At 36.9% G+C, this 25,945-nt stretch overlaps 1 protein-coding gene across 2 annotated transcripts in view; it reads right to left on the bottom strand.

The window, feature by feature from the left end:
- The window catches only part of UNC5C (unc-5 netrin receptor C), a 361,800-nt gene extending 337,594 nt beyond the window's left edge, over positions 1–24,206 (bottom strand). For both annotated transcript variants that reach the window (XM_039322862.1, XM_039322861.1), the window contains exon 1: positions 23,373–24,206. In XM_039322862.1, the coding sequence (XP_039178796.1) occupies positions 23,373–23,496 (124 nt within the window). In that variant the 5' untranslated portion in view covers positions 23,497–24,206. The remainder of the gene's footprint in view (positions 1–23,372) is intronic.
- Positions 24,207–25,945: the final 1,739 nt, after the last annotated feature.

A 25,945-nucleotide genomic window follows, 5' to 3' on the forward strand; every position in this document is an offset into this window, starting at 1 on the left:
ATACATTCAAAATAGATACATTTGGAAGAAATTAATACACCCAGAAAGTATCACATGTTTTTTGTCCAGAGAATGCTGTTATAAGATGACCATATAATAGCCATGTTTGGTCAGTATCTGATTTACAAGGAATGGTTGGTAGAACAAACCTTTGCTTTATCACCATTGCCTTCTTGCCTTAACTTACATTGAATATTTTTTTTCCTGACTTCTGATTACCCAATTAATTTTTTTTTAAAAAATGTGATATTAACTCTATGGAAATATATTCTATATATTCAACAGCTCCTTTAGAACTATTCTGATTAAAGCTATACTTTCCCATTTTAGGCAATTAATTACTGAATAAACATGAATCAGATGCAGTTGCAACTGAATCTACTTTTTGATGTAGCTTCAAATAACAAAGAGTCACCAGATTGCCTTTCCAACTTCCTCCACTTTTTTCTTGGTCTACCGAGACTGAATTATACATGATCATATGTAAAGGATAGGATAAGGAAGCAGGAAAATATGTTTTTCTATATTTTTTCCAACAGTTGTCCTTTCATTTCATCATCAGGATTTACTTTCTAATTTTTTTCAAATCAAACTAGAATTTCAGGGAAATTCACATAACTATGATTTTTTTTTCAGGCAACCAATGACTATATATAAATGCTTTCCAGGATTCAGTTAAATTGCAAAAGAACTACATGTTTAACTATGGTAAAATACACGTAGTCCTCGACTTACAACAGTTCGTTTAGTGACCGTTCAAAGTTACAACAGCACTAAAAATGTGACATGATCATTTTTCACAGTTACGTCCTTTATAGCATCCCCGTGATCATATAATCAAAATTCTGGTGCTTGGCAACTGGGTTCATACTTATGACCATTGCTGGGTCTCAAGGTCATGGGATCACCTTTTTTGCGACCTTCTCATGAGCAGACTCAATGGGGAAGCCAGATTCACTTAACAACTGGGTTACTAACTTATCAACTACAGTGATTCACTTAACAATTGTAGCAAGAAAAGTTGTAAAATGGGGCAACACTTACTTAACAAATGTCTCACTTAGCAACAGAAATGTTTGGCTCAATTGTGGTCATAGTCACTACCTGTACTACTATACACTATATAAAAATCAGTGGGATCCAACTTGGAAATTTGTTTAACATAGGATGAAAAAGTTCCATATGGGAATGGATAGGTTATTTTTAATTTTCTGTTTGTGCATGTGTATTAGTGTGGGTGTGTGCACATGCGCCTTCAAGTTAGTTTTGAGTCCTGGCATCTGCTTGAACTAGTCCCTGCAGTTTTCTTGGCAAGATTTCAGAAGTGGCTTGCCATTGCTTCCTTCTTTTTCATGGGGCTGAGAGAGAATAACCAGCCCAAAGTCACGCAGCTGGTTTCATGTCGAAGGCAGAATTAGAACACATAGTTTCCCAGCTTCTAGCTTGGTGCCTCAACCACTGAAAACTACTGCAAATAAAATAGGAACAAAATACAATCATTTTTCTAATATTACCAAATTTGCTTCTTTTCACAAGTTACCAAAGCAGGAAAATTACATACAAATGTTTTTCAAAGTACCATATTAATAAAAGCTCCTCTAGAGAGACATCACTACTATTTTTATGTTTTACTCCTAATTGTTCAAAATGTTGTTTCAATTACAGTACATACCTAGCAGCAGTTTACTAAAAGCTTCCCAGTAAACTTTGCAAACTGAGCTCCTTTAAAAGTATTCTTAAAATCCTGATATACTTGCTTTTAAAAGCATTTTGCTGTATAATTGCTATTCTAGATATATGTCTTTTCTTTTGGTCCTGTTAAGTGGGATGAGATTCTATAAAGTTTCAGAAGGATTATTTTCCTGCCTGTTGAATGGCACTCAAAAATCTCCTTGTTAATGCCAGACTTTCTAGCTAATGGGGCGACTGCTGTGTTTGCTCTTGTTTTAGTTTCTCTTTGAAATTGTATTCCCATAGTAATGGTTATATTTCTAAAGCCTAATAATGTATGGCAGAAGTATTTTGAAAATATTCCTCCTGCCCCTAAGCTCAAGCTTTTAAGTTGATATAAAATGGGTTTTGGTCAATTGCACCAAAGCTGACATGCTGTTTTAAATGATCTGACTCTAAGCTTTTTTCCATTTTGATATAGTACCTTATGTACAGAAGCAATTGCTATCTTTCTCGTGTACTCAGTTTGTTTTCAGAATTTGCTAATTTATCCTACAATTCATTATGAATTTGGTTTTGCTTAGCTGAGGACTTTTATCCAGCCTTCCTTTATCTAGCTGTGCATTAAAACTGAGCAACCTCATAGAGGTTTCTATGAGCACTAAGATATCCCAGAATAACTACCAGGTTCCTGATCATATCAGGTTTTGCTTGGTTTTGGATTTTTGCAATTTTTTTATTAGCTGAATTTATATAGAGAGCAAACATGCTGCCAAAAAAGAAAAAAAAAAGCCTCTTGAATTATATTTGCAGCAATTCCAGGGATGAGAATGAGTTTCTTGGGGGAGGCAAAGAGGAAAGATTTGTGTACTGGGAGAGGGTCATTTTTGTAACTGGCCATGCTCACCATAGCAACAATATTGCCTGTAGCAGGGGTCTTCAAACTTGGCCCTTTTATGACTTGTGGACTTCAACTCCCAGAATTCCCCAGCCAGCATGCCTGGCTGAGTAATTCTGGGAACTGAAGTCCACAACTCATAAAAGGGCCAAGTTTGAAGACTCTGGTATAACAAGTGTCCCATTGTAATTAATTTTTTCACTGCAACCTAAGATAATGTAAAAATGTGCTGAACCCTTAAAAAAAGCTGTGTAATAAAACAATTACAGAAGCCATAGCCATCATATTTTACCAACTAAACTGATAAAATAAGAAGCACGAAGCTGAAAACACCAGCCTGAAGATGACGAATGGGACTTCGTCGAAACGTCGCCAAGACACTTCCAATCTGAGGTTTTCGCGGGTGTTTGTATGTAGGTCTTTGGTTATTCGGGTTTTCTCCCGGGTAAAATTGGAAGTGTCTTGGCGACATTTCGACGAAGTCCCATTCGTCATCTTCAGGCTGGTGACGAATGGGACTTCGTCGAAATGTCGCCAAGACACTTCCAATTTTACGTGGGAGAAAACCCGAATAACCAAAGACATCTATCTATCTATCTATCTATCTATCTATCTATCTATCTATCTATCTATCTATCTATCTATCTATCTATCAGGCAATATTAAAGCACTGATCTCTCTAAATTATATTCTATTAAGGCCTAGCTCTTGGAGAAGGTTCTAATATTAAGAAATATGTAAGGAAAGAAAAGAGGAAGACAACCAGCAGCAAGTTGGATGAACAAAGTTTACTGAAGACTTGAAAGACCAGATAAGGGACAGATAATCATGGAGACGATCTATATATGTAGTTACAAACAATTGATTATTGTGTCTTGATACATAATACTTATTTTGTACAGACACTTTTCAACTTTGCAATCATTAAAATGTTGTTACTTTCTTAATCAGACTTCTGTATGCAGATTTTGTAGTTGGTTATGATATTGGGAGCCAAAATAGATTAAATAAACCAGTCCATTTGTAAATCCATGTCAATCTCCAAATTTTTGCATTGTTTATCTGTGGATGCTAAGTATGCATTTAAGCCTTTTACTGAGCTAGCAATTCTCTGGACCACAGCTAACAGAACATCCTAACCGCGCTTCGCGAAAGCCAGGAAACAGGAACGTTGCAGTATTCAACAAGCTTTATTCACTATGTTGAAACTAAGTTAGCACTGGAACGAAGCTCCATTCATTGCCCTAAATACATTCCTCCACCACACCCAGAGTACACACCCCAATTGACGGTTAATTAGTCACCTGGAATCCACCTGTCCCCCTCCCCATACCTGCCTTGTGATAGTCCTCCACCCTACCTACGCCCCGATCCAGCTAGTACTTATGTTCAAACCTTACATTGAGTCCACGCCCCGATCCAGCTAGTACTTATGTTCAAACCTTGCATTGAGTCCATGCGTTCCGTTCACGCCATTCTCATCCCTAATGTCCCACTCAACCTCTTCCTATAATACCCCCTCCCGGTATCCAAGTGTTGTCAGACCCAGCGTCCCAGTTCCCATCATTCACAGAGTCACGGTTCCAGCAACATAAGCCATAACAGTTTTAACAGCAGTCGGCTTCTCCATCTTCCATTTCTATGTAGCCTCCGTCCGGTTATGTGCTGGCAACATAGGATGTTCATGTGACCCGTTCGGCCGCCGCTGTTGGCGATGTAGCTCACGAAGCTACCGGACTCAGCTGGAACAGGGTTAACTGGAACATTCTGGACTTTGGAAGGTAAGTATCACGCTGAGTCTGACAACAGCCTATATTATCATAATATTTGATTTGGAAAGAACCATGTTTACAGTGTTATGTATAGCTTTTGAAAACAGGCAGAATAATATCATTCTAGTTTTAGTATTGAACGGCATCTTCTACAAATAAATCAAGATTGCTCCCAAAAAGCGTATGTTATGAATCAGTAAAAAGGTATGTGCAGACTTGCAACAACCACAGGTCTTAATACACTTATTTACGATCAAACACAAGTGAAATAAATCGGACAGGTTTATGAATACATAAACTGCATATTGGCTCAGAATTTCCAAGCAAAACATATTTAGAGAGTAAACTTAGATGGCTGAAAACAGCATAGAACCATTATATAATATATATAAAAATGCATGAAAATAAGTGACAATCTTCTATAAATGGCATTTAAAATAATTAGTGATTTATCTACAAGTATGATCAGAACCTTCTGTGTTATCCTAATTTATATTTTAGTTGATATTAACACAACTCACCTATCACTCTTTTTCTTAGATACATACAATGTCTTTCAATCAGTTTCCAATTATTCAATTGCTGATCCTTTGTCTTAAAAAAATTATGATTCAATTCCATTTTTAGTGGGCAATTTCTTTTTTAAGCTGCTACTTAAAATAGTCTTTGATTTACAGTCATTTAACAACTGTTCAAAGCTACAACAGCACAGAAAAAAGTGACTTACACAAGTCTTCACCTTTTTGAATCAACACAGAATCCCCACAGTGACATGATCAAAATTTGGGCATCTAGTAGCCAACATGTTACAATAAGTTCCAACCAATTGCTCACAAGCAAAATCAACAGGGGAATTGGATTCACCTAATGATCATGTGGTTCACTTAACAACCATGGCAAAAAGGTCATAAAATCAGGTGTGACTCAACAATGGAAATTCTGATCCCAACTGTGGTCATAAATTGAGGCAATCTGCATGTTATCTTCTCACCTGCCAAGTAAATATTGTACTGAATTGAATGTTAAATTCTTAAAAGTTTCCAGGCTAAGGAGAATGGAAACTACCTGCATATGCAGTATTTTAAGAAGACAAGATTGGATAATTTTGATGCTATATGTATAACTGACCTATCATTCTTTATCATCAGCAAATCATTTAAATTAGTATACCAACATATGTCTCAAAATGAAATGCTGCTGAGAATTTCATTTATATAATAGACAAACCTGTATATGTGCATATAATGTGAACAAACAACAGAAAAGGAATAGTTTCACAAAGGAATTTTGTTTCCACAGCAACTTAGATATATCATCATACCATATGACTATCCAGTAAGCCATTCAGATTGCAAGATCTATTAGCAATCCAAATGATTGTTGTTGTTATCAGCAATTTTGTACTTTATGATGATTGTTCCAATGTATTATTTCTACAAACTCAAACTGCAGAGCACATCAAACTATTATTTCTATTATTTTCAAGAAATGAATTACTTGATCAAAAAATGCATGATTTGTAATTGGTGTAAGAGAAATTATCCGAGACAGGGTTAAAAAGTGTCTAGGGTTAGAATTTAGAATCACTTAAATTCTGGATAGACTTATAAAAATGTAAGTGCTGTAACAGTAAAAAAAAATGAAAATAAAAGAAGGAAGAAGTCATTTCTTTGGTCTATATTAAACCTCACAACTTTATAAACACAAATAGTCCTATGATCCTAGTTTTATAACATTTTTGGGTTATTAGTAATATATTGTCTTTCCAAGAATTCTCTACAAAGGCTTGGGGAAAAATGATCCATCTATGTCTGTAAATAAGCAAGTTATTTTTTAAAAAAACTACTGCATACAGATATATGTTGTTTCCTCTAGTCATACAATAGGAAAGCTTTACACTTGTTACATTGTACAAGATTTTGCTAATGGACTAGGGTGCAAGCAGGAGGTTATGATAATATTTTATAGTAGTTACAAATGTGACAGGCGTTAATTATTGCTCAATTTCTACCCAAGAATGCTCATTAGCTTAGGAAACTAATCCCTTCCTCCACAGAGACATTTGCTCAAGCCTAGTTGCCTTCCAGTTGTATGGAATTCTTCTCTTATCTTTCATGGCCAATATACCAAAAATTCTGGGGTCCATAGAGAAAAAATATTTACGAGCCACTAGCTGATAAAAGAAACAATAAATGACATCTCACCTGTAGGAAAGGAAGGCACATGAGAAAGACATTCTAGCTCCACCTTGATTCTGTATGAGATGGACTAAAGGGAAATTAGATTAGAGTAAATACATACTCTACAGAATTAAATAATAAAATACAGACACGTGAGAAACATTTTCTCTTTAAGATTTTCATGGTCTTCCATGTGTCATCTTTCTATCTTTGTTTTCTAGCAAATCCCTATCAAGATATCTACCACACCATGACTTTCATCTTCAACTGTCCTAAAGAATATTGATCTGCTAGGTAAATCAATCTACTGAGAAGTGCTTTTCATTTTGATGCTATTTCTATCATTGTTGTTAGCCAACGTTTGCTTGCAAAATGACTTCCACAGATCATAAATTCATTAATTCAGAAATTACATTGCAGTACAACTCTAGTTCAGGGGTAGGCAACCCAAAACACTTAAAGAGCCACTTGGACCCGTTTCCCACCAAAAACAAAACACGGGGAGCCGCAAAACCATTTTGATATCTAAAATGAAGATAACACTGCATATATCCTTTTTTACCTTTATTATAGGTGTGTGTGTGTTTGTGTGTGTATGTATGTGTGTGTGTGTATATATATATGTATGTATGTATACACACACACACACACACACAGGTAAAAAAAGGATATGTGCAGTGTTATCTTCATTTTAGATGTCAAAAGGGTCTCTCTCTCTCTCTGTCTCTCTCCCTCCCTCCCTCTCTATCTGCCCTTGGTCTGCCTGCCGCTCCTCTTCCCCCGCTCTCTTTCTTTCTCTCTCTCTTTCCTCTCTCTCTCTTTCTCTCTCCCTCTCTCTCTTTCTCTCTCTCTCTTTCTCCCCCCCCCTCCTATCTGCTGCTCACCTGACAAGCTTCAAGCTGTTGTCCAACAAGATAAGGGGTAGACAACCTCATCTCTTTTATGACTCATGGACTTCAACTCCCAGAATTCCTGAGTCAGCCTAGCTGGGCTAGCTAGCTCTCTCCTGCCCTTCCTGCTTCCTGCAGAGACGCAGCAAACGGAGGAGCTCTGCCCAGTAAGCTTTTCAGCTCCTCGGAAAACACTGTGAGTCCACTCTCTTTTACATACACACACACACACAAAAAAAAACACAAACACACACAGAGAGAGAGAGAGAGAGAGAGAGAGAGAGAGAGAGAGAGAGAGAGAGAGAGAGAGAAGCAGGGAAGCGCAATTCCTCTCTCTGTCTGTCTCTCTCTGCAAAGGCAGAGGAGGCTGGGAGCTGCAGGGGAAGGCTCAAAGAGCCGCATGCAGCTCTGGAGCCGCAGGTTGCCGACCTGTGCTCTGGTTAATCCAGACTCATAATAAAATCTAACTATGCATAATTACATTTGCTGATAGTAATGCTTAGTTTTATCCAGTCACATTCTTTAGAGCATTTACACACACTTCACTACCACTAAAAATCACAAGTTCTAATATCAGATATCATATTATGCTTTAGGCATTTGGAGATATGCCTTAAAAATTGATCTTCCACTACAAATATTTGCTACTCAGCTTATGCTTTATATTTCTTCTGATTAGTCTGATTGATTATAGGTTCTGTTTTATTACCTATATATTTCAATGACAAAATATTTGATTTTCTAAATATCCACTGCATATATATTCCATTTGTGCATTATGTGTAAAATTCCAATATACATTTAGCTGACATAGCATCAGCTGCTGTTTAAACTAGACTTAGCTAATGGATTTCTAATGTCAATGGGGTTATATTCAATGAGTGGTTATTAGGAGAAATATCCATTTCTATTTTTTTTAAAAAACATCCCTTCCCCCCAAGTGTGTGTGTGTGTGTGTGTGTGTGTGTTTTAAAAAAAATCCTTCCTTTGATTTAATGACTGTCACTGAATGCAAAACAAACTTGAAGTATCTGGAATATGCTGTTATCTTTAGTTCTAACTCATTAACCTCAGTTCAACCTTACAATTCTCAAAATCCTCACTGCATTTGGGGCCAGGGTTTAGTAAATTTATAAAAGGCAAAGGCCAAGGGACTTCACATAATTTCAGTCAAGGAAGCAGTATTTTTCAGATATCCTCCATAAAATTTCCTTTGTGATTGAAAAGCAATGGCCTGAAAAGATCAAAATCTGCTCCAATAGTCTAATTATTACTTTATATTTTTAGATTTAAAATATTTAAGATTTCCTTTACATAAAAGTTTGGCAATTAAGATAAATTGCTTTAGTCTTATAAATGGGTTTAGTCTATTTGTGAGATATACCAGATAAAAAAATTAACTTCTATTACTCAGTCGTTTGAAGTCAGTTTTTCATGTGACTCCTTATATATGCAAATTTTAAGATTTTCTTTACTGAGAGACTTCATACCAGAAAAATCCTTATTTAGTTCAATAAATGAATACGAATAAAACATTTCAGAAAGTTTGGTTTCTCTGGTTTCTCCTTCGAAGTATAATTTATTTTATTTTGTTCTAATAAAATAAAGACATTTTCAGTAATGTTTCTAAATAAAGGGACAAAGCATTATATCTTGAATTGCTAATGTGAAAGTGTTGGAGGTAACACTTCATCAATGTTGAATCTAGTCTAACAGAAAAGCAGGCACAGCTAGGGGGCAGAGTTAAACAAATCATTAGTTTAGATTCCTTGCATTCCCACAAGAGATCCAGGTCCAGCCCCTTTTGAATTCCATTAACCCTTCCTTACCTAGTACCAATTTACTGCTGACCATAAGTTGACTATATAAAAGACTAGATTCTTGTATATAGGCCTGAATAAATCTTCTATGATCCAACCACATGAATGGTCCTGATTACTTGTGTCTGACACCAGGTTATATCAAAATTACCAGATATATGTACTATTTATTTAAATTTAGTGGCTGCCCAAATTCAATGGACTCTGGGTGGTGAATGTAAAAGATACATTTTTATATAATACATAATTAACTTGGCTTATATTTTCTGGAAGTATTGATAAACATGTAAAGCAGCAGTTCTCAACCTGTGGGTCGGGACCCCATTTGGGGTCGAACGACCATTTCACGGGGGTTGCCAAACAACGCAGTCCGCCATTTTTCCCCTTTTCCTTAGCTGTGCTACTCCCTTTTATTCTATTGGCTTTTGAAAGCCAATAGAATAGACTCTCTTGAATAGAGTCTAACTCTATTGGCTTTCAAAAGCCAATAGGAATTGTCCAGGTTGTCTCTGCCCTGCTGAGCCCGCCAAAAGTCCCATTCTGCAAACGGTGCTGCAAGTTGTCTGCAGTGAAGGCGAGCTGTCTGGGAATTTCCACCCCTCCCTGCTGAGCAACTACTAAAAATGTAAGTAAAAGAGGGCCAGGGGTGGGAGATGGGAGGCCGGCAGGCACAGGGAGGGTTGCTGGTGCGCGTGGGGCCTGGCGCGTGCCTTATCTCCCTTGGGCTGGGCCAGCTAGTGGCCCAGCCGGTGGTCGGCCTGCGCCGTCTCTGCCATTTGCCAGCTATGCCTCGGCCAGCGCAGGGGGCAGCACCACGCATGTGCGGCGCTCCCAGGCAGGGTAAGTCCTTGACTTACAACTGGTTGGGTAGTCCTCGACTTACGACCAGTTGGGGGTCGCGGCATTAAAAAGGTTGAGAACCACTGATGTAAAGGATCACACTGTAGGTCAATTTAATTTAGCTGAAATATACTGAGCAGTAAGGGTCCAATTTCAAAGCAATCTTTAAAAATATATCTATTTAAAGAACACCCAAAGCCAGTCATTACATTTTTTTACATTTAAACACTAACTGATCTGCATATTTTAATGCCAGTTTACTGTTTTGGACAATTTCAGAAAAAAAGAAAACACTCCTTGAACAAATTCTTTAAAATATGTTTATAATGTCCTATTTCTTGTAGTGAATAGAATATTCACCACAAGAAAAAAAAATTTACCAAAATAAATTCAGTTCCCATTTGGAAAGTACAAAAGAATAATATAAACATTTCCTTAGCTGTGACATATGCAGTTAGGATTTCCCCCCCCCCCCCAGACCATTAGACCCTGCACCCAGGAGAGAAAGCAAGGTAAATCCAAATTTGATCTGTTCTCACAGGATTTGCAGATAATCCACATAGCTTAACATTTCAACCTCTCAGCAATAAACCTACTTTGCTTTGTGAAAACTGACTGAAAACAGTAATCAGCTACTACCAGGCAAACCTACTGAATTATTCAGCATTATATTTGCCAAGCAAAAGTAAAGTATAAAAGTTGATTTTCTAAACATCCTCTAAGAATAATTTAGCCCAACAACATTAAAACTCTTTTTACATTAAATCAACCACATTGGTAGCTCAGGTGCACAAGTGAAACTTTTTTTGTGAAAAGCAATTTATATGACTAGATCTTCATAATCATTCAGAGCATATATCAATTCGGTACAAGGTTAAGTTCCACCAGCATTGTTAAGGTGTCATGAGCATGTCATGAGCACCTTAATTAAGCAGCTAAACCTGGAGTGCTGTATTATGGCTGGCTGTCCCAGTGAATGGCTGCAAACACAACATAATAATAGAATATAAACCTTTCAGGTAAAAGCAAAGTACAACTCAGACTGACTACTAGATAGTCATGCAGCTATCTGGATTTTTGAAACCCCAATATAGTACTAAGAATAAAAGAATAGAAATTTAATCGAATTAGTTTCTAAAACACATCAATTCTAGTGTGTTTTTAATTTGATTTTTTCTAGCCTACAAATTTTCATCTTGAAATAAACACTCTAACCCAAACAATTAATGCTTTTCTTATCTATCTATCTATCTATCAATCAAATTTGTATGGCTGCCCATCTCACAAAAAGTTATTTTGGGTGGCATACAACACTTAATTTAAAAAAACAATAAATATATAAAACATTCATTATTAAAAACTATAAAAACACAAAACCAGGAAATGATACTAGTAAAGGAGCCATCACAATATGTCTCCAGTTCCCTGGGATTCTTAGGCCTGAAGGGGCATTCAGGTAGTGACTTTTGAGAGAAAATTAAGAGTGATGGAGTTGATGTCATCAGAAGATTTCATAAAGCAGGCACCACAGCAGAGAAGGCCTACCCCTGGAATCTACCAAGTGTAGCTTCTTGATAGATAATACTTTGTAGTCTTTTTTCTTCTTTCCATGTATACTATAAATACAATAATAAAATAAAATATAAATGTTTTCTATTATTACTGTACCCAAGAGTCTGTGAGGTTACTATTTCATGTACAGAAATCAAAGAAATGTGAGATTATAATTTATACAAATAATGCCGGTAAAAATAGAACATACAAATTAATGCTTGGAAGCAAAGATACCATGCTGAAGATCCAAAACCAAGATAAATTATATGGTGTGATTAGAATATGGTTAATGTTCCAGGTACAAATGTAATAGCTGAATTTATTAGATCCTTATTTATTAGTAAATATTTATTGTACTTAGGATTTAATTACTTTGTTTTCCAGACATCCATGCTGAAAGCATATCACGCTGATATTTTTAAAAGTTTATCGTCAATAAACTTTATACATCAGATTGATATTGTTAAAAAATTCACTTGTACATCATCAAATGTACATGTATGTATGTTTATATATAAAACTAGTCCTTCTCTCCAAAGGACTGTTTGTTATTATTACATATTTTCATATAGTTTGTGTTTAAAAAGTTAAGGATCACAGATGAATGGTAACATTTCTCCCCATGAAAATAACAAAAATAACTATCCATTCCCCTACCATAAAATATACAAATAAAGTATTTTATATTGATTAATTACTCTATGATTCATCCATACAACCCAATAAACTATGAAGCTAAAATAAACGATGTTTTGCCTTCTTAATTGTGATACCTAAAAATGACAAAATGGCAAATGACAAAACACTGCTAGCAACATATTCAGCAATAGTACTTATTTTGATATTGAAATAATGGACTATGTCTTTAACTTGCTGGTACAGTGATCCACTCTATGATAAATTCCTAAACAAAGTACTAATATTCACATTTATGCTAAAATCCAGAATAGATAAATGCTCTAGATATTTTACAATGAGTCTTGAATCTCCATCTTCTCAAAAAAATAAAAAATACACAATTCTAAGTATACTTAAGGTAATTAAGTTCAATTCGACTCAGTTAAATTTTCTGTATAGCTAATATATTTATGATTATTGTTTTTCAATTTATTCTGACTCTTCACAGTCCAATGGATATCACTTTGCCAGAACTGTCGGTCAGTAAAAGTTTATTTGAGTTCCTCTTCTCATATGCTTGCATCATACTCAGAATATCTAGCTATCTTTTATTGGCCTCTGCTTATATTGTGTTCTATTTTTCCAAGCTGCAGGTTATTCTTGCTTTTTTTGTTATGTTTTCAAAATATTTAATCATTAGGTTTATTAATGGTATTTCCATTGAGCAATCGGTTTTACTTCATTTAGCAGTGAATGATTTATTCTTGAAATTCATGATATTTTCAAAAAGCTTTTTTAGCACAATTCAAAGATATCTACTTTTGTTCATTTATAGTTCCTGATGGGCCAGCTTCCATAACCATATATTACAGGCTGTGAAGTTTTGATTCTAAAAAAATTAAGTCTATTGTTACTTCCACAACTTCTCCATCTATTTGTATTGGATTACTACTTTTAATGCTGACCATTAGCTTTTGCATAACCTTCTATTTCACTTTTAACAAGAGATTCCTTAAAGTTTCCTAGTAGTATTATTGGCTTATTTCACACTGCTGATCTTTCTCCCATTAACTTCACCTTCTATTTTCTGTAATCCAACTATTTTAATGATATATTTTGTTTATACATTAAATAGATAAGGTGATAGCATGCATACTTAGTTGACATACTGTTTTTCCAAAATGAATCATTTGGTTACTCCAGATTCTGTTCTACCCATTCTGATTATATTTTACAGCAAACATTGGTTACATGCAATTAAATCAATCATAATAGTAAAAGCTTAACTGCAATGCAATGCAATGCAAATAATAACACAAAAAGAGGGATTTTTGTTAGGTACAAACCGAAGGAAAAAATAATTAAATCCCTCTTCTCTACTACTGTAGTCCTAATCACCAACACTACTGTGTAAGCAGCTGTATTTTGGGGGAAAATGCATTGTAAATCAAGGACATTTTAATGCTGTAAATAGCTTGTTCTTTATATTTAGCACTAACAGATAAAATGTTTTTAGGTAACATTTCATATTTTTGTGACTTTGTTAATTCTATCACACCACACAAAATGATACGCTATGCTATAGTTTCCGGCTTGCTTCTGATTCTGTTTTTTTCTCACCCATGTTCATCACATTCATTACAAAACTTTGAAAATTAACTTGAATAAAGTAAATGTTTTATAGTTTGAATAAAGTGTATACTCCAAAGACTTAATATTATTTCATTAAGATTGCCTACTCAAAGTATTATAATAAAATATGCTTACGAAGTCTGAATTTAAGATTAAGATTGTATGGAACACATGTAATAAATCAGTTACTTTATTACTTCTCTTTTTAAGGTCTTGAAAATAGCTAATCCTGAACTAACGTTTCTTATAAGACTTTCTTTAAAAGTTCATATCATTTCATCATATAATGTGATGAAGGAAAAAAAGCAGTAATGAAAATGATATGCACAACAAATGTTGCTTTCTCTGTCCCAAGGATGCTGCCTGCAAAACGTGAACATTTCCACTGAGTGGCTAATAATTGCATTCCTGACAAAAGGAAAACATTTATTTTTTCAGAAAAATGTACACAGTTCACTTACTAAGTCACTGTTCTTGCAAGAACTAAGCTTATATTCAAAAGTTAAAATAATTAAAATCAAAGTTTACCACTTCTAAAAACATGGTCCTATCAGGTGCATGATTTATGTTGCTTGCATCAATACAAATGAGGTTATGTTTGGATTTAAATATCTAGGAAGAATAGAATAAAAAGTTAAAATTAAAATTAAAAACCAAGATGATGGGCAACCTAGGAATGAGAATCTTCTCTATTCTATCAGCCCTAATGTAGCAGCCCTAATGAAATGCCCTTAGGCTATGGGTAGAGGTAGACTTAGAACCACAAACAAGTCCAAAATTTCCATTGCTAAGCAAGATGGTCGTTGTGAGTCACACCTGACCTAAGCCTTTTTTCACATAATTATTGTGAATCATTGCAGTTGTTAAGTGAATCATGCAGTTACTAAGCAAATTCGGCATTCCCCATTGGTTTTGCTTGCCAGAAGCTTGCTGGGAAGGTCACAAATGGCAATCACATGATCCCAGAATGCTACAACATTGTAAGTCCACGCCAGTTGCCAAGCACCTGACTGCTGATCATGTGACCAAGGGGATGTTGCCATGGTCGTGAGTCCGAGGATTGGTCATAAATCATATTTGTAGTGACGCTGTAATTTTAAATGGTCACTAAATGAATTATTGTAAATCAAGGACTATATGTATAACCGATTCCAAACTGCTAAAGGAAGAAAAATTATTAGTATTCTACATTTTTCATTTAAAAAAGAAACCTGCAATAAATAGATACATTTTCCTATGTTATGCTCTCAATAAACTTTCTCACACGTATCATAGAATTTTACTTTACATGCTGGCTATACTCTTTGTATTGTTAAAGTGTGCATTTTATTGTACAAGAAGCCTCAAAGGAAAGCACTATAGTTAGGGTTATAAGCTGAAAGTAAGGATGTTGGCCCCTGGTGGTTAAGCTGTGTTTCTCAAATGTTCATTTTCAAAGAGAAAGTAATTTAAAAAGTGTTGCAAACCCTATTCAGCACTTCTTTTTACAAAAACAAAGTCACATCTGACATATCAAATAGAGCTGGTTCATTGATGCATCAAAATAATTGTTTTTGCTCCATGCAACCTCTTTCTCTCACTTTTTTTTGACAACAGAATGCATTTATGTGCTTAATTAAAAAGTGTATCCCTGAAGATTAGCATATTCACATATTATATTTTTTTCCACACCAAGCATTTTCAAACTGCTGCTGTTGCTAATACAGCGGGCTAAGGTAAATATCTGCACATATGGTTTCTTTTATTCTTTCTTTTTAAAATGATCACTTGAATCTAATTATAAGCTCTTTGGGATGGGTTTTGCTTTTTGAAATTTATGTACAAAACACAAGGAACAAACAGAACAACATCTGGGGGATATGCATAGGATTTAGCCCCCACTTTCAACTTTAACCTATCAGAGTCTCCTGAGCGTATAGATGGTCAATATTTTGTACTGCACTACAGAATCTGATTGTTTCCCATATAGGGAAAATGTTGCTATATCCAATAGCAGCGAATGTATTTCATAATGCATTAAGACATAACATGGAAGAAGAGTTCAATAACTGTTTCCTAGAGAACTAGTGATTTATATTAATCTATCAAAATACAAAACTACCTAGATTATATTAATTCTAAGTATAGATATTTTCTAGCCTTTACTCCTACCAGTTCACATTTTAAATAGAAGATAACTGATTTAGAAATTGTTTCCCAGAAGAGGTTGAAGTAGAGTTCTTTGATCCACCTGGATGATAAAGTAAGCAAAAAGTACGTGCGACCAACGCCTCCTGAGTGTGTGCACTTCTTGATTATGATAATGATTTGGATAATTGTTTCTTCTGTGGTTGTATTTTAACTTTTATAATGTTTGTTACTGTTTTTATTTTATTGATAGGAAGAGCCATGGTGGCACAGTGATTAGAATGCAGTATTGTAGGCTAACTCTGCATTCCATGGCCAGGAGTTTGATCCTGACCAGCTCAAGAGTGACTCAGCTTTCCATACTTCTGAGCTCAATAAAATGAAGACCCAGATTGTTGGCAGCAATATGCTGACTCTGTAAACCACTTAGAGAATACTGATAAGCACTATGAAGTAGCATATAAGTCTAAGTAGTATTACTATTGCTATTCTTTTATTTTAATTCTGTTCATCACCCAAAGCCACTCACTGACATGTGGGAGAGGGGCATTTAAATTGGATAACTAAATAATCATCTTCCAGTGATGCTCAATCTTCTTGCTTTCTTATACTGAATTAAATCCTAAGAAAAGACATCGGGCGGAAACCTTGTGGGTTTTTTTCAATATCACTGCTATCTCACCTGCTGAATAAATAAATTCTTGAACAAGGGAAATTTAAAAAAAAAAATCTTTGAACCAATGTCTTGGTCCACAATGAGTAAGGCCTTCTACATCCACTTCTTGCTTATGATAGAATTGTTCCTTATGTTATCCTTAAATGTCAAATTCACCCTGGTAACCATTTGAATTCTAAAGGCAATATCTATTCAACCATGTCTAATACTGAGTTAGATTCTGAAAGAGTCAGATCAATTAGTACTTGGGTGAGAAAACAGAATGAAACCCAAGGCTATAAACTGAACTGTGAAATAAGGGGGGGGGGGAAGCCCAGAAGCAAGTAATGTCAAACCACTTCCATACTGTTTTGAAGAAAACTATCTGGACATATCCATGTAGTCACCAGGAGTCAAGTTAAATTTGAGGAAGATAATATTAACAATATCTGGACCAGTTAGCACAAAGAACTTGGAATTGGAAAAAGGAGGATGGTTCTGTGTCAGGCACTTTTATTAGAAACAAAAATGAAGAAAATAATGATGTAGTATATGCTAAAGAAGTTATTGTCTCTGTATTTTTGTTTGAAAATTTTTGATCCAAATATTACCAACTAAGTTGGTCACATTACAATACTATTAAGTTAATGCTTTTGTTTCAAAAAGTATTATTTAGTTTGGACTCAGCACAATAATTTTCTCCATACAAAAAGAATTTGTGGACTGGCAGAATGAAAATTCTCTCTCAGTATTTTAGACCCCTTTTATTTTCAGAGATAACAAAGATAGGCATTTTAGTACAAATATGAACGCCCACACAGAGCAGTAGATTGGGATTGTTCTCCATCATCATTATAATGATCACCATCATAGGATTTTAATTCAGTTTTTTAAATGTATTGTTAAGTGGAAACCTTAGAAGTTGAGGTTCCAGTTCTACAGAACTACATTTCACAAAAGAATTATCATTGTACTGTACCTCCCGTACGCTAATCTAATGTCACAGCCTAAACAATGCTGATAAGCAAAAATTGCATGCAGAGATAGAAATATAGCAAATATCCTTTTATAATTACAAAATACTGCTGATCTAATAAGCCAGTCTGAATGGGAAAATAACTTGTTTGTACTGATAATTGCAATTTGCTCACACTGATAACAGAATCCAGCTACTGTTGGATTCACATCCCAACATTCATCACCACTGGCCATGCTGGTCTGTGTTGATGGAAACTGGTGCTACAACACCTGGAGAGCTACCAGTTTCTCAGCATTATGTTAGTAATTGCAATTTTAAAAAGTTCAAACCAACTTCAAATGTGTAGTTTTTTCTCCAATGTCTATATAATTGCAGCTAGATTTATGGCCAGAGAATATAATTCTGCTTGTGAATAAATGCAGTTAAACCATTTCTATTTGGTATAATATTATGAATACTCTACCCTGAGAAGCAAAAATGAATTAGGTCCATTTTTTTTAATTTAACTTCAATATCTTGCTAAATTATATATTTAGCATTATATTTGCATGTTTGTTACTGGAAATTACCAGTACTGCTTTTATGATATAATTCTAGATAAAATTGTGTAAATGTGAAAAACAGTGAAAGCATAAGACTGAGTTTGATTTCATTTTTGTGTAATAATAAAGCCTTCTGGAAAATACCATTCTATATTCTGTACATCTAATAGCCTCTGAGAAATTGTAATAACTGAATAAAATTAAAGGTGTACACAATTCAATATTTTTTAAAATGTTAAAAAACAAATAAAGTTATTCTTCCTGGCTAATTATAAATATGGTTTGCCCTGAATAACAACTGTTCATAACTAATGCAGTACATATCTCTAGGGAGAGGTGTAAAAAAATCTCCAACAATTACTGAATTAGGGAATGTATTTTCCAAAATGTAGTAAAAAGGACTCCAGAAACATGCAAGGCATCCAGTCCTACCTCAAAAAATCAACACAGGACAAAATTCTCAATAATTATGAAACCATGATATTAGAAGCAAATAAGTTTAAAATCTTTTCAAAGCATGTGTTTAAATTTTAAAAGAAAAAGGTGAATTTTAGAAGACATTTTCATTCAGAACATAGATTTTATTGGATTCTGCAAAGATAACATCAGTTTAAAATATTAGAGAGCTGCTCACAAATGCTTGTACTCATAGGCAAGTGGTATAAACGGACTCAAGGAAGAAAATACTTTGGTGCAGAAATCAATGAACCCATAATAGGGTTGATGTAAACATCCGGTTTTATGCATTGGTGGATAGTCTTCTCAAGTGCATAAGGTCTAATCAGAAGATGCACTTGCACAAATATTCAAGGCACATTAAAAAGTTCTGCCAATAGGACGGCAGTTCTGTTTTACAGAGTCCATTAACATCTGCAAAGTATAACACTAACAGGTAGTAGGAAAACCTATAGTCCATTGTAATGTGTAAAAATATAAAATAAAAATTCTGCTCATTGTAATAAATTACACTGTATCTCAGTCATGCAAAAACAATAGGTACATTGAGGTCAAAGTTTTACGTACTTGTTTAATACTTATTTTATAGTTGTCTTAACTGATATCTACTTTAAAACATGCTTGGCTTCTGAAACAGGTAAGTATGAAAACAAACTTTTAAAAAAGGAAATAAATGCCTACACTATTGGAAGGAGTTCCAATGATTGTATCACTTTTTTACAACATTCATAATAATATATTGGTAGGATATATTAATATATCCTACCTATATATTACTTTTGTAATTGGATTAATTATCCTATTTTCATATTATCATTCCTTTAAGCATGGGGAGTGTTATCCTCTTTTTTTTCACTACACTGTATTAAAACCAGAAAATGAGTAAGCTGTTTGGGGTCATGTTCATCATTATGAAAAGTGAACACAAGACTAGGAACTATAATTGACAAAGGAATAAACCAATTAAAAATTAACATGCAGTATAATGCTGAAGACAAATTTCCTTCCCTGCATAAAAATAGCAGAAGACCTTTCATAATTAGTTACTATAGTTACATCCATCTGTAGTAATAAAGTTCTCTATGTTTTTATCACATTTCAGATGATATCATGACAACCTACATTATAGTGGTAATCATTAATGTGGAAACCAAGTTATTCAAATTACACAAATTATCATGAAACATACTATCAGCGCTTGTAATGTCATGGTCTTAGTTTTAAATTTAGAACTTTTAGAAGTTCTAAATTTTAGAACTTCAAACTGGTCATCATATTACTTATTTTTGCATACACAGAATCTCTTCATGTATGCTTAATGTAGAAATCACTAGTTTTTCAGCTTCATGTACAAAGAACATCAAGTGCTATAATTATAATGATTATAATCACCCACATGAACACTATATTACTCACATCTGATTCAAAGAAAAAGAAACAACTATCAATGACTTCTTCGTAGCTTTAAAGGGATATTCTTATGTGTGAAATTTTGTTCATTCTATTCAACTCCTGCTACTGTACTCCCTCAAAAACGGCAACAATTCTTTGAAAACCATCCCTACTGATGCTACACTAAAAAGTCTGACAGTATAAATCAATCTTATCTATATTGTTTGTCCTAGAGGCTAATTTAAAATTGTGAGAGGGGAAAGGAAAGCATTTTCAGGTGCTGTGAAACCCCCAAAATGAAACAAATGCACCCTAAGATTCCTTATGCTTGCTGTGGCTTTCTCATATACTTTGCTTAGACTGAGAACAAAAGCTTTGGAAAATGTCCAACAACTTTGTCACACACAAGTCTCTTTCCCCCAGAATGTTCCTCAACTGTGGTTGCAATAAATATGTATTTCTGCTCTCTCTCTCTCTCTCTCTCTCTCTCTCTCTCTCTCTCTCTCCTCTCTCTTTCCTTCCCCATGGTAACAATGAAAATGGGTTACTCAGTCTGATGAAAATGTTCATCTTTCCTGTAAACAGTGTATATAGATCAACACAAGAATGGAATTTCTTTTCAAGCCCTATTATTCAGCTGCTGATGTGTGGCAAGAAAGTTCAAGGTGGCAACTGCAGAAAGAATCCTGTAAACCAAATGCGCTGTATTGTAGCAAAGAAAGCAAAAATAATCTAGAAATTTGTTATTACATGCAACTTTAGTAGTCAGAATATACCAAATCATCAAACAAAAAGTAGAGAACCCTGAAAATAGGGAGACACAATTCTGATTTGGTTTGGTTTTTGTTTTACAGTGTTGGTCACAAAATGAATACATGCTTAATTCTTTTTGGAAACCCATATTTTATATGCATTTTAAAAGAGATGGAGGCACAGAAAAAAGCAGGCTCAGGAAACATCTATTCCTGCTGAGCAAAACATGCAGAAGAACAATAATCAACTCTTAGGCACTACAGCTTGTTGAGATGTCTAATATACAAAGAAACATCCAAGTAATTGTCCCACTTATATTGCTTTTCCCCCATCTCCTCACTTTCCACTACTAATCTGATTGTCTTCTCATTTGGCTGCCTTAAGTGAGCATGCTTTGTTCTCCCATTAACCCTTTTGTTTACTTTCAAACTGTGAGCTGAAGACAAGGAATTCATCAGACAGCCAGACTTTGGATATCAACTGGATGAACTCTTGTCTATTTCCCATGTAAGAAGAAAGCCTTTTTTCATAGTTCAAAAGTGAGTCAAAAATCACAAAAAGCAACCTTTCTAAGGCTTAACAGTCACCTTTTCTGCTAGTAGCCAATGATAACAATTCTCATGGAAAAAGAGTTTTGATTTGTGTTCTGAAAGAAGTTACTGATTGGATTTGAAAGTACGACTTTTTTTTTTAAAAAAAGGAATCACCAGTTATAACAAATAGTTGAAAACAAAATCTCATACATGTCGCAAGTTCCTTTTTAACTAACAAGAGTTTAATATCCAAAAAAGAGGTCACAGAATTACTGTTTGAAGAAACTTTTTCTAAAGGGTTATTTTATTTTCATGGCAATGAGAAGACAGAGACACCAAGTGGTACAGTAATCTGGTGCCAAAGCTATGCTTAGAAAGAGGGCACTGACTTCAGACAGAACTTTATAACTTTCCAGTATTTTATAATACAAATTGACAGTCGGAAAAAAGCCCTGTGTTATGATAGTTTTAGTATTAAACAGCTATTGTGGCAAAAATCTGAAAGGAACAAATTCAGGCCAAAGAAGAACCTAGTCCTGCATCTCCCTGAACCTTCTGAAATAAAAAATCCAAATGGCATTTTATTCAACTCCTGAGTATAAAACAACGTTTGTCGAAAAGTTCTCCTACACAAGCCTCATTGATATGACCAGCAACTGTGACAGAAAACTAGTGTTCAATGTGTTTATTTCCACAGGCTTGCCCATAGCATTATTTTTAGATTGTGGTCCATTAGTATCACCGTGCTAATTCTTTTTCTTTCCTGTTCTGTTATCCTTCATGATTGCCCAAACCTGTCACCTCTGGGTCAATTCTAGAATGACCTCTGATATGCTAACATTCCCTTGTCTCTGAAGTCTTCCCCAGTGAAAATCAACTTCCAGAGGGATAGTCAAAGGGCCAGCCTTATTCAACCACCTAACATGAAATCAAGCAGAAAACAAGAAAGGCGATTGACATCTTATTGGCATTTGCCACACTAAATATGCCACTTACTAAGGCAACAACAATTTGGAGAATGAAGAACATCCATTAATGACAAGCATACCACTAAATGAGTGGGAAGGGAATACATGGGTGTGATCTAACTAGTGAAGAGCAGAAAAGGAAAATAGGCGAGACTGTTTAATTTTTACTGTGGAAAGAGGAAACATTAAAAAAAAAACCTGAAGAGAGATGTATATAGTTGAAACGATTCAGACCTGTGCCACTAATTAAATAATGCCCAAATCTAAAGGAGCCGGCTGAAAGGCGGAGAAGTGAAGGAGCTCAGTCTGCAAAGCAGGAGGCAACCATTCGTTATTTGCCTTCTTCTCCACCTTTCTGCCAACCAAGGAACGTCAGAAGGGACATGCCTGGTATCCCAGTCGAACTTGCCCGCTTGTCCTAAACTACCGCACCCCGCTACCTGCCTGGGTGCAAATCTTAACCACCCACTTTGCTTTTTTCTCCCGTCTGACTCAGCAACAAGAGATCTGCTCCCGAAGGCAGTTCCACCGGACGGTAGAGCCCCACTTTCCAAGGAAATTTTCCTATTCCCGCATAATCCTGGCAATCCGGAGTAGCGGAGACAGAAGGAGCTTCGCGCTTATTCTTCTCCGGCGTCTGCAAAACTGCAGTTCTCTCCCCGCCACTCCGGCTTGGATTTTGCAGCGTTTTAGCTGCAAGGACGACAACGGAGAGCAATGCAAAACGCCTTCCCGCCCATCTACATGCCGGTCCCAAAATCTCTTCGGGAAAGAGTTTGGAGCGGCCGCCCCGGGGAGTTGAACCCGGCTAAACTCGGTGGGACTTTCTTTCAACTCCCGTGACACGCAGCGGAGCTGCACCGGGGCAGGAAAGTGGCTGGAAAGCCGCGTCTCCTCCTCGCGCTCGGACTTCCCTGCTCCAGCCTCCGTGCGTCCGCCTGAACCAGTGGAGGCGAGAGAAGCGGAGAGGGCTCGCTTTTGCCTAGGTTTGCCCGGCCGTCCGGGCAAAACGGACGGGGCCGCTCCGTCCAACCTTCGGGAAGGCGGCCGTCCAGGTGCAGTAAGAGCCCTGCGAAGAGAAGGCAGCCTTACCTTGCGCAGCCGAACCGGGGCTGCTGGCACTCAGGATAGCCAAAGCGGGCAATACGACCATCTGCAGTAAGTATCCCAGTCCCAGTCCATAGCGGGCAGCGGCGGCTTCCAGCCCTTTCCCCATGGCTGCTTCGGAGGAAAACGACTCGAAGCCAAGAGCCCTCGAAGCCCGAGTCCAGCTCGAGCCCTTCCCGCCGTTCTCCACCTCCTTCGCGGCGGCCGCGGTGGCGGCGGTTCCTCCGTGAGCTCTCGTCCTCCCGGCCCTCTCGACTTTCCGACGGGGAGGGAGCAGTCGCGGCGGACACCAGCCCGCCACCCGCTTGCGGAGCGCTGCGCTCCCCCGCTTGGCCTCAGAGCAGGGCAGAGAGTGCTGGTCTCCCCGCCCCGCTCCTTGCAGCAGTTCAAGCCCCACTTGGCGACCAAAGCGACCCTCCGCAAGAGTCCCTTGCCCGACCGTTGCGGCGCTGCTTCTGCTTCAACCGCCCAGGCTTGGCCGGTAAACACAGCCGGGGCTCCACCTCAGGTGGGTTGCGCGGTCCTTAGCCCAAATTGCGCGCGGTGGGAAAGGCGTCCAGGCGACGGCGACTCCGAGACGAGCAAGAATGATCATTTCATAGTCTGGCCAAGAAGTCGGAGGGAGCTCCTGGATGCCAAGACTGGAGTGAGAACGGAAGCCGCACCGGCTCCCTCAGCATCCCTTCCCAACTCCCTCTAGAGACGCGGCGACCGACAGAAGCACACTCCTCTTAGCGCGACGCCGCCGGCGTGAAAGCGGAGCGAGAGAGAGCGAGCCAGCGCGCTGTTCTCCCTCTGCTTTCCCGCCCCTTCCTCCCGATGTTGGCCACGAGCTGAGGAGCGAAGCCCCGGCTGAGGCACCTCGCGGTAGCCAATAGTGCTCGGCTTCCCCAGGAACACTGCAAACACCGGAGCTGGACTTTAGGAGGGGAGTGGCTCCTCCCTGCTAGTGCCGCCTGCGCACTTCAAGGGTGGAGGATAGGCAGGCGGTGGTGCCGGAGTGGATTCGCAATCCTAAACGCTCTCTTCGACATTTCCAAGACTGGAGAAGAGAGAAGCGAGACAGCATCCTCTACATGCAGCAAGCGGGATTTTGAAAAGCGCTTACTTTACCCCTTCCCCCCCCCCCTTCCCTCGGAATCCGGAATAAGAAGGTCACGAAAATGGCTTTCCGCAAAAGTAGGTTGTTGCGGGAAGTGGAAACGAGGGGGGGGGGGAATGCTGCACGCACCACTTTTGAACACCCGAAGAAAAGCAACAGGATGAAATGAATAAATAAAGGAGTAGGTGGATGTGAGGTTTCTGCCAGGCATTTGCGAGTGTCTTATTAGAGCGTAAGCCTCATAGAATAGGTAGGGATTCATTTCTGAATAACCTTGTTTAGGATTGAGCAGTGTGGATCAACTAGGAGATGCTCGCTGTTTTGGATCGAAGAGCACTATCCATGTGTGCCAATAGTTGAGTAGTTATGAAAATGCCACCTACCAGTGTCTTTTTACCAGCACTTTCACCAGCTATAAGGGATGCAGGGCTTGCCTTCTGGAGTAGCTGATTGTAGACAAGAAGAACTGAAGGCAGAGCATCAGAACACATTCACTGTAAAGAGGATTCGGATTGATGCTAGTTCCTAACCTGGCAATAAATTTGGGGTTCTCTAAATAATAGTTGCACTTCTAATGGAAATAAGTGGTTACTAAGGTAAAGATAGAGACTTCCTCTCCACTCCTGATAATTCAGTGGATAATTCAGTTTTATGTGCAGCTATACAAGACTTCTTTGCTATTTTCTTTCTGAATTTTTAAAAAATGTTTCAAACCCCTGTGAGCCATCAGATTTCTTTTACCAAATATATATTTATTAAAAATTTTAAAAAAGGTACAAGGTAATAATAGGCAGTAAATGAGGGAAAACAGAAATCAAAGAAAAAGCAAAAAGTTTTTTAAAAAGAAAAAGGTTAATAAGAATAGAAAGGAAAAGCATATAAAGAAATGGTTTCTGATATTCTTCATAGCAGTTATAAGTACAAATATATTTTACCTTTTTCTCTAAAGTTAGATCCTATTACTCTTCTTTCTATAATCTATACTGTCTAATTGTCAAAAACATAAGTCACAAATTCCTTTTTCACTTTTACACAAAGCGTCCAGAAGAGACTTCCACTAAGCAAAAAAAACCACCGATGATGTCTCTTCTCTAATCAAAGTAGTTAATTTATCCATTTCAGCAAAGTCTGTCAACTTCACTAACAATTCATCCATAGTGGGGTAGTGTCAAATATTTCCATCTTTGTGCATACAATAATCTCTCAGCTGTGACTATATATGTTTTGGGAAATGAATTGTTTTCAAGGAAGTTGAGTACAGGAACATTTCGATAAGACCATAAGCTCATACTCAAGAACAAGGCAAAATTCACTAGCTGAGCTCACACATTGCATTTAATTTGTGTTTGGACCCAACATGCTGAACCACAATCTAGCCAAGTGCATTTTAGCTTAATATAATAATTATTAAGTTATCCATGGGTTCATGAATACAGCTAGTGTGCATTGTTTGATT

Source organism: Crotalus tigris, unplaced genomic scaffold, assembly GCF_016545835.1.
Source record: "Crotalus tigris isolate CLP2741 ecotype Arizona unplaced genomic scaffold, ASM1654583v1 scf7180000024151.2778019, whole genome shotgun sequence".
In the NCBI taxonomy this organism is placed as follows: Eukaryota; Metazoa; Chordata; class Lepidosauria; order Squamata; family Viperidae; genus Crotalus; species Crotalus tigris.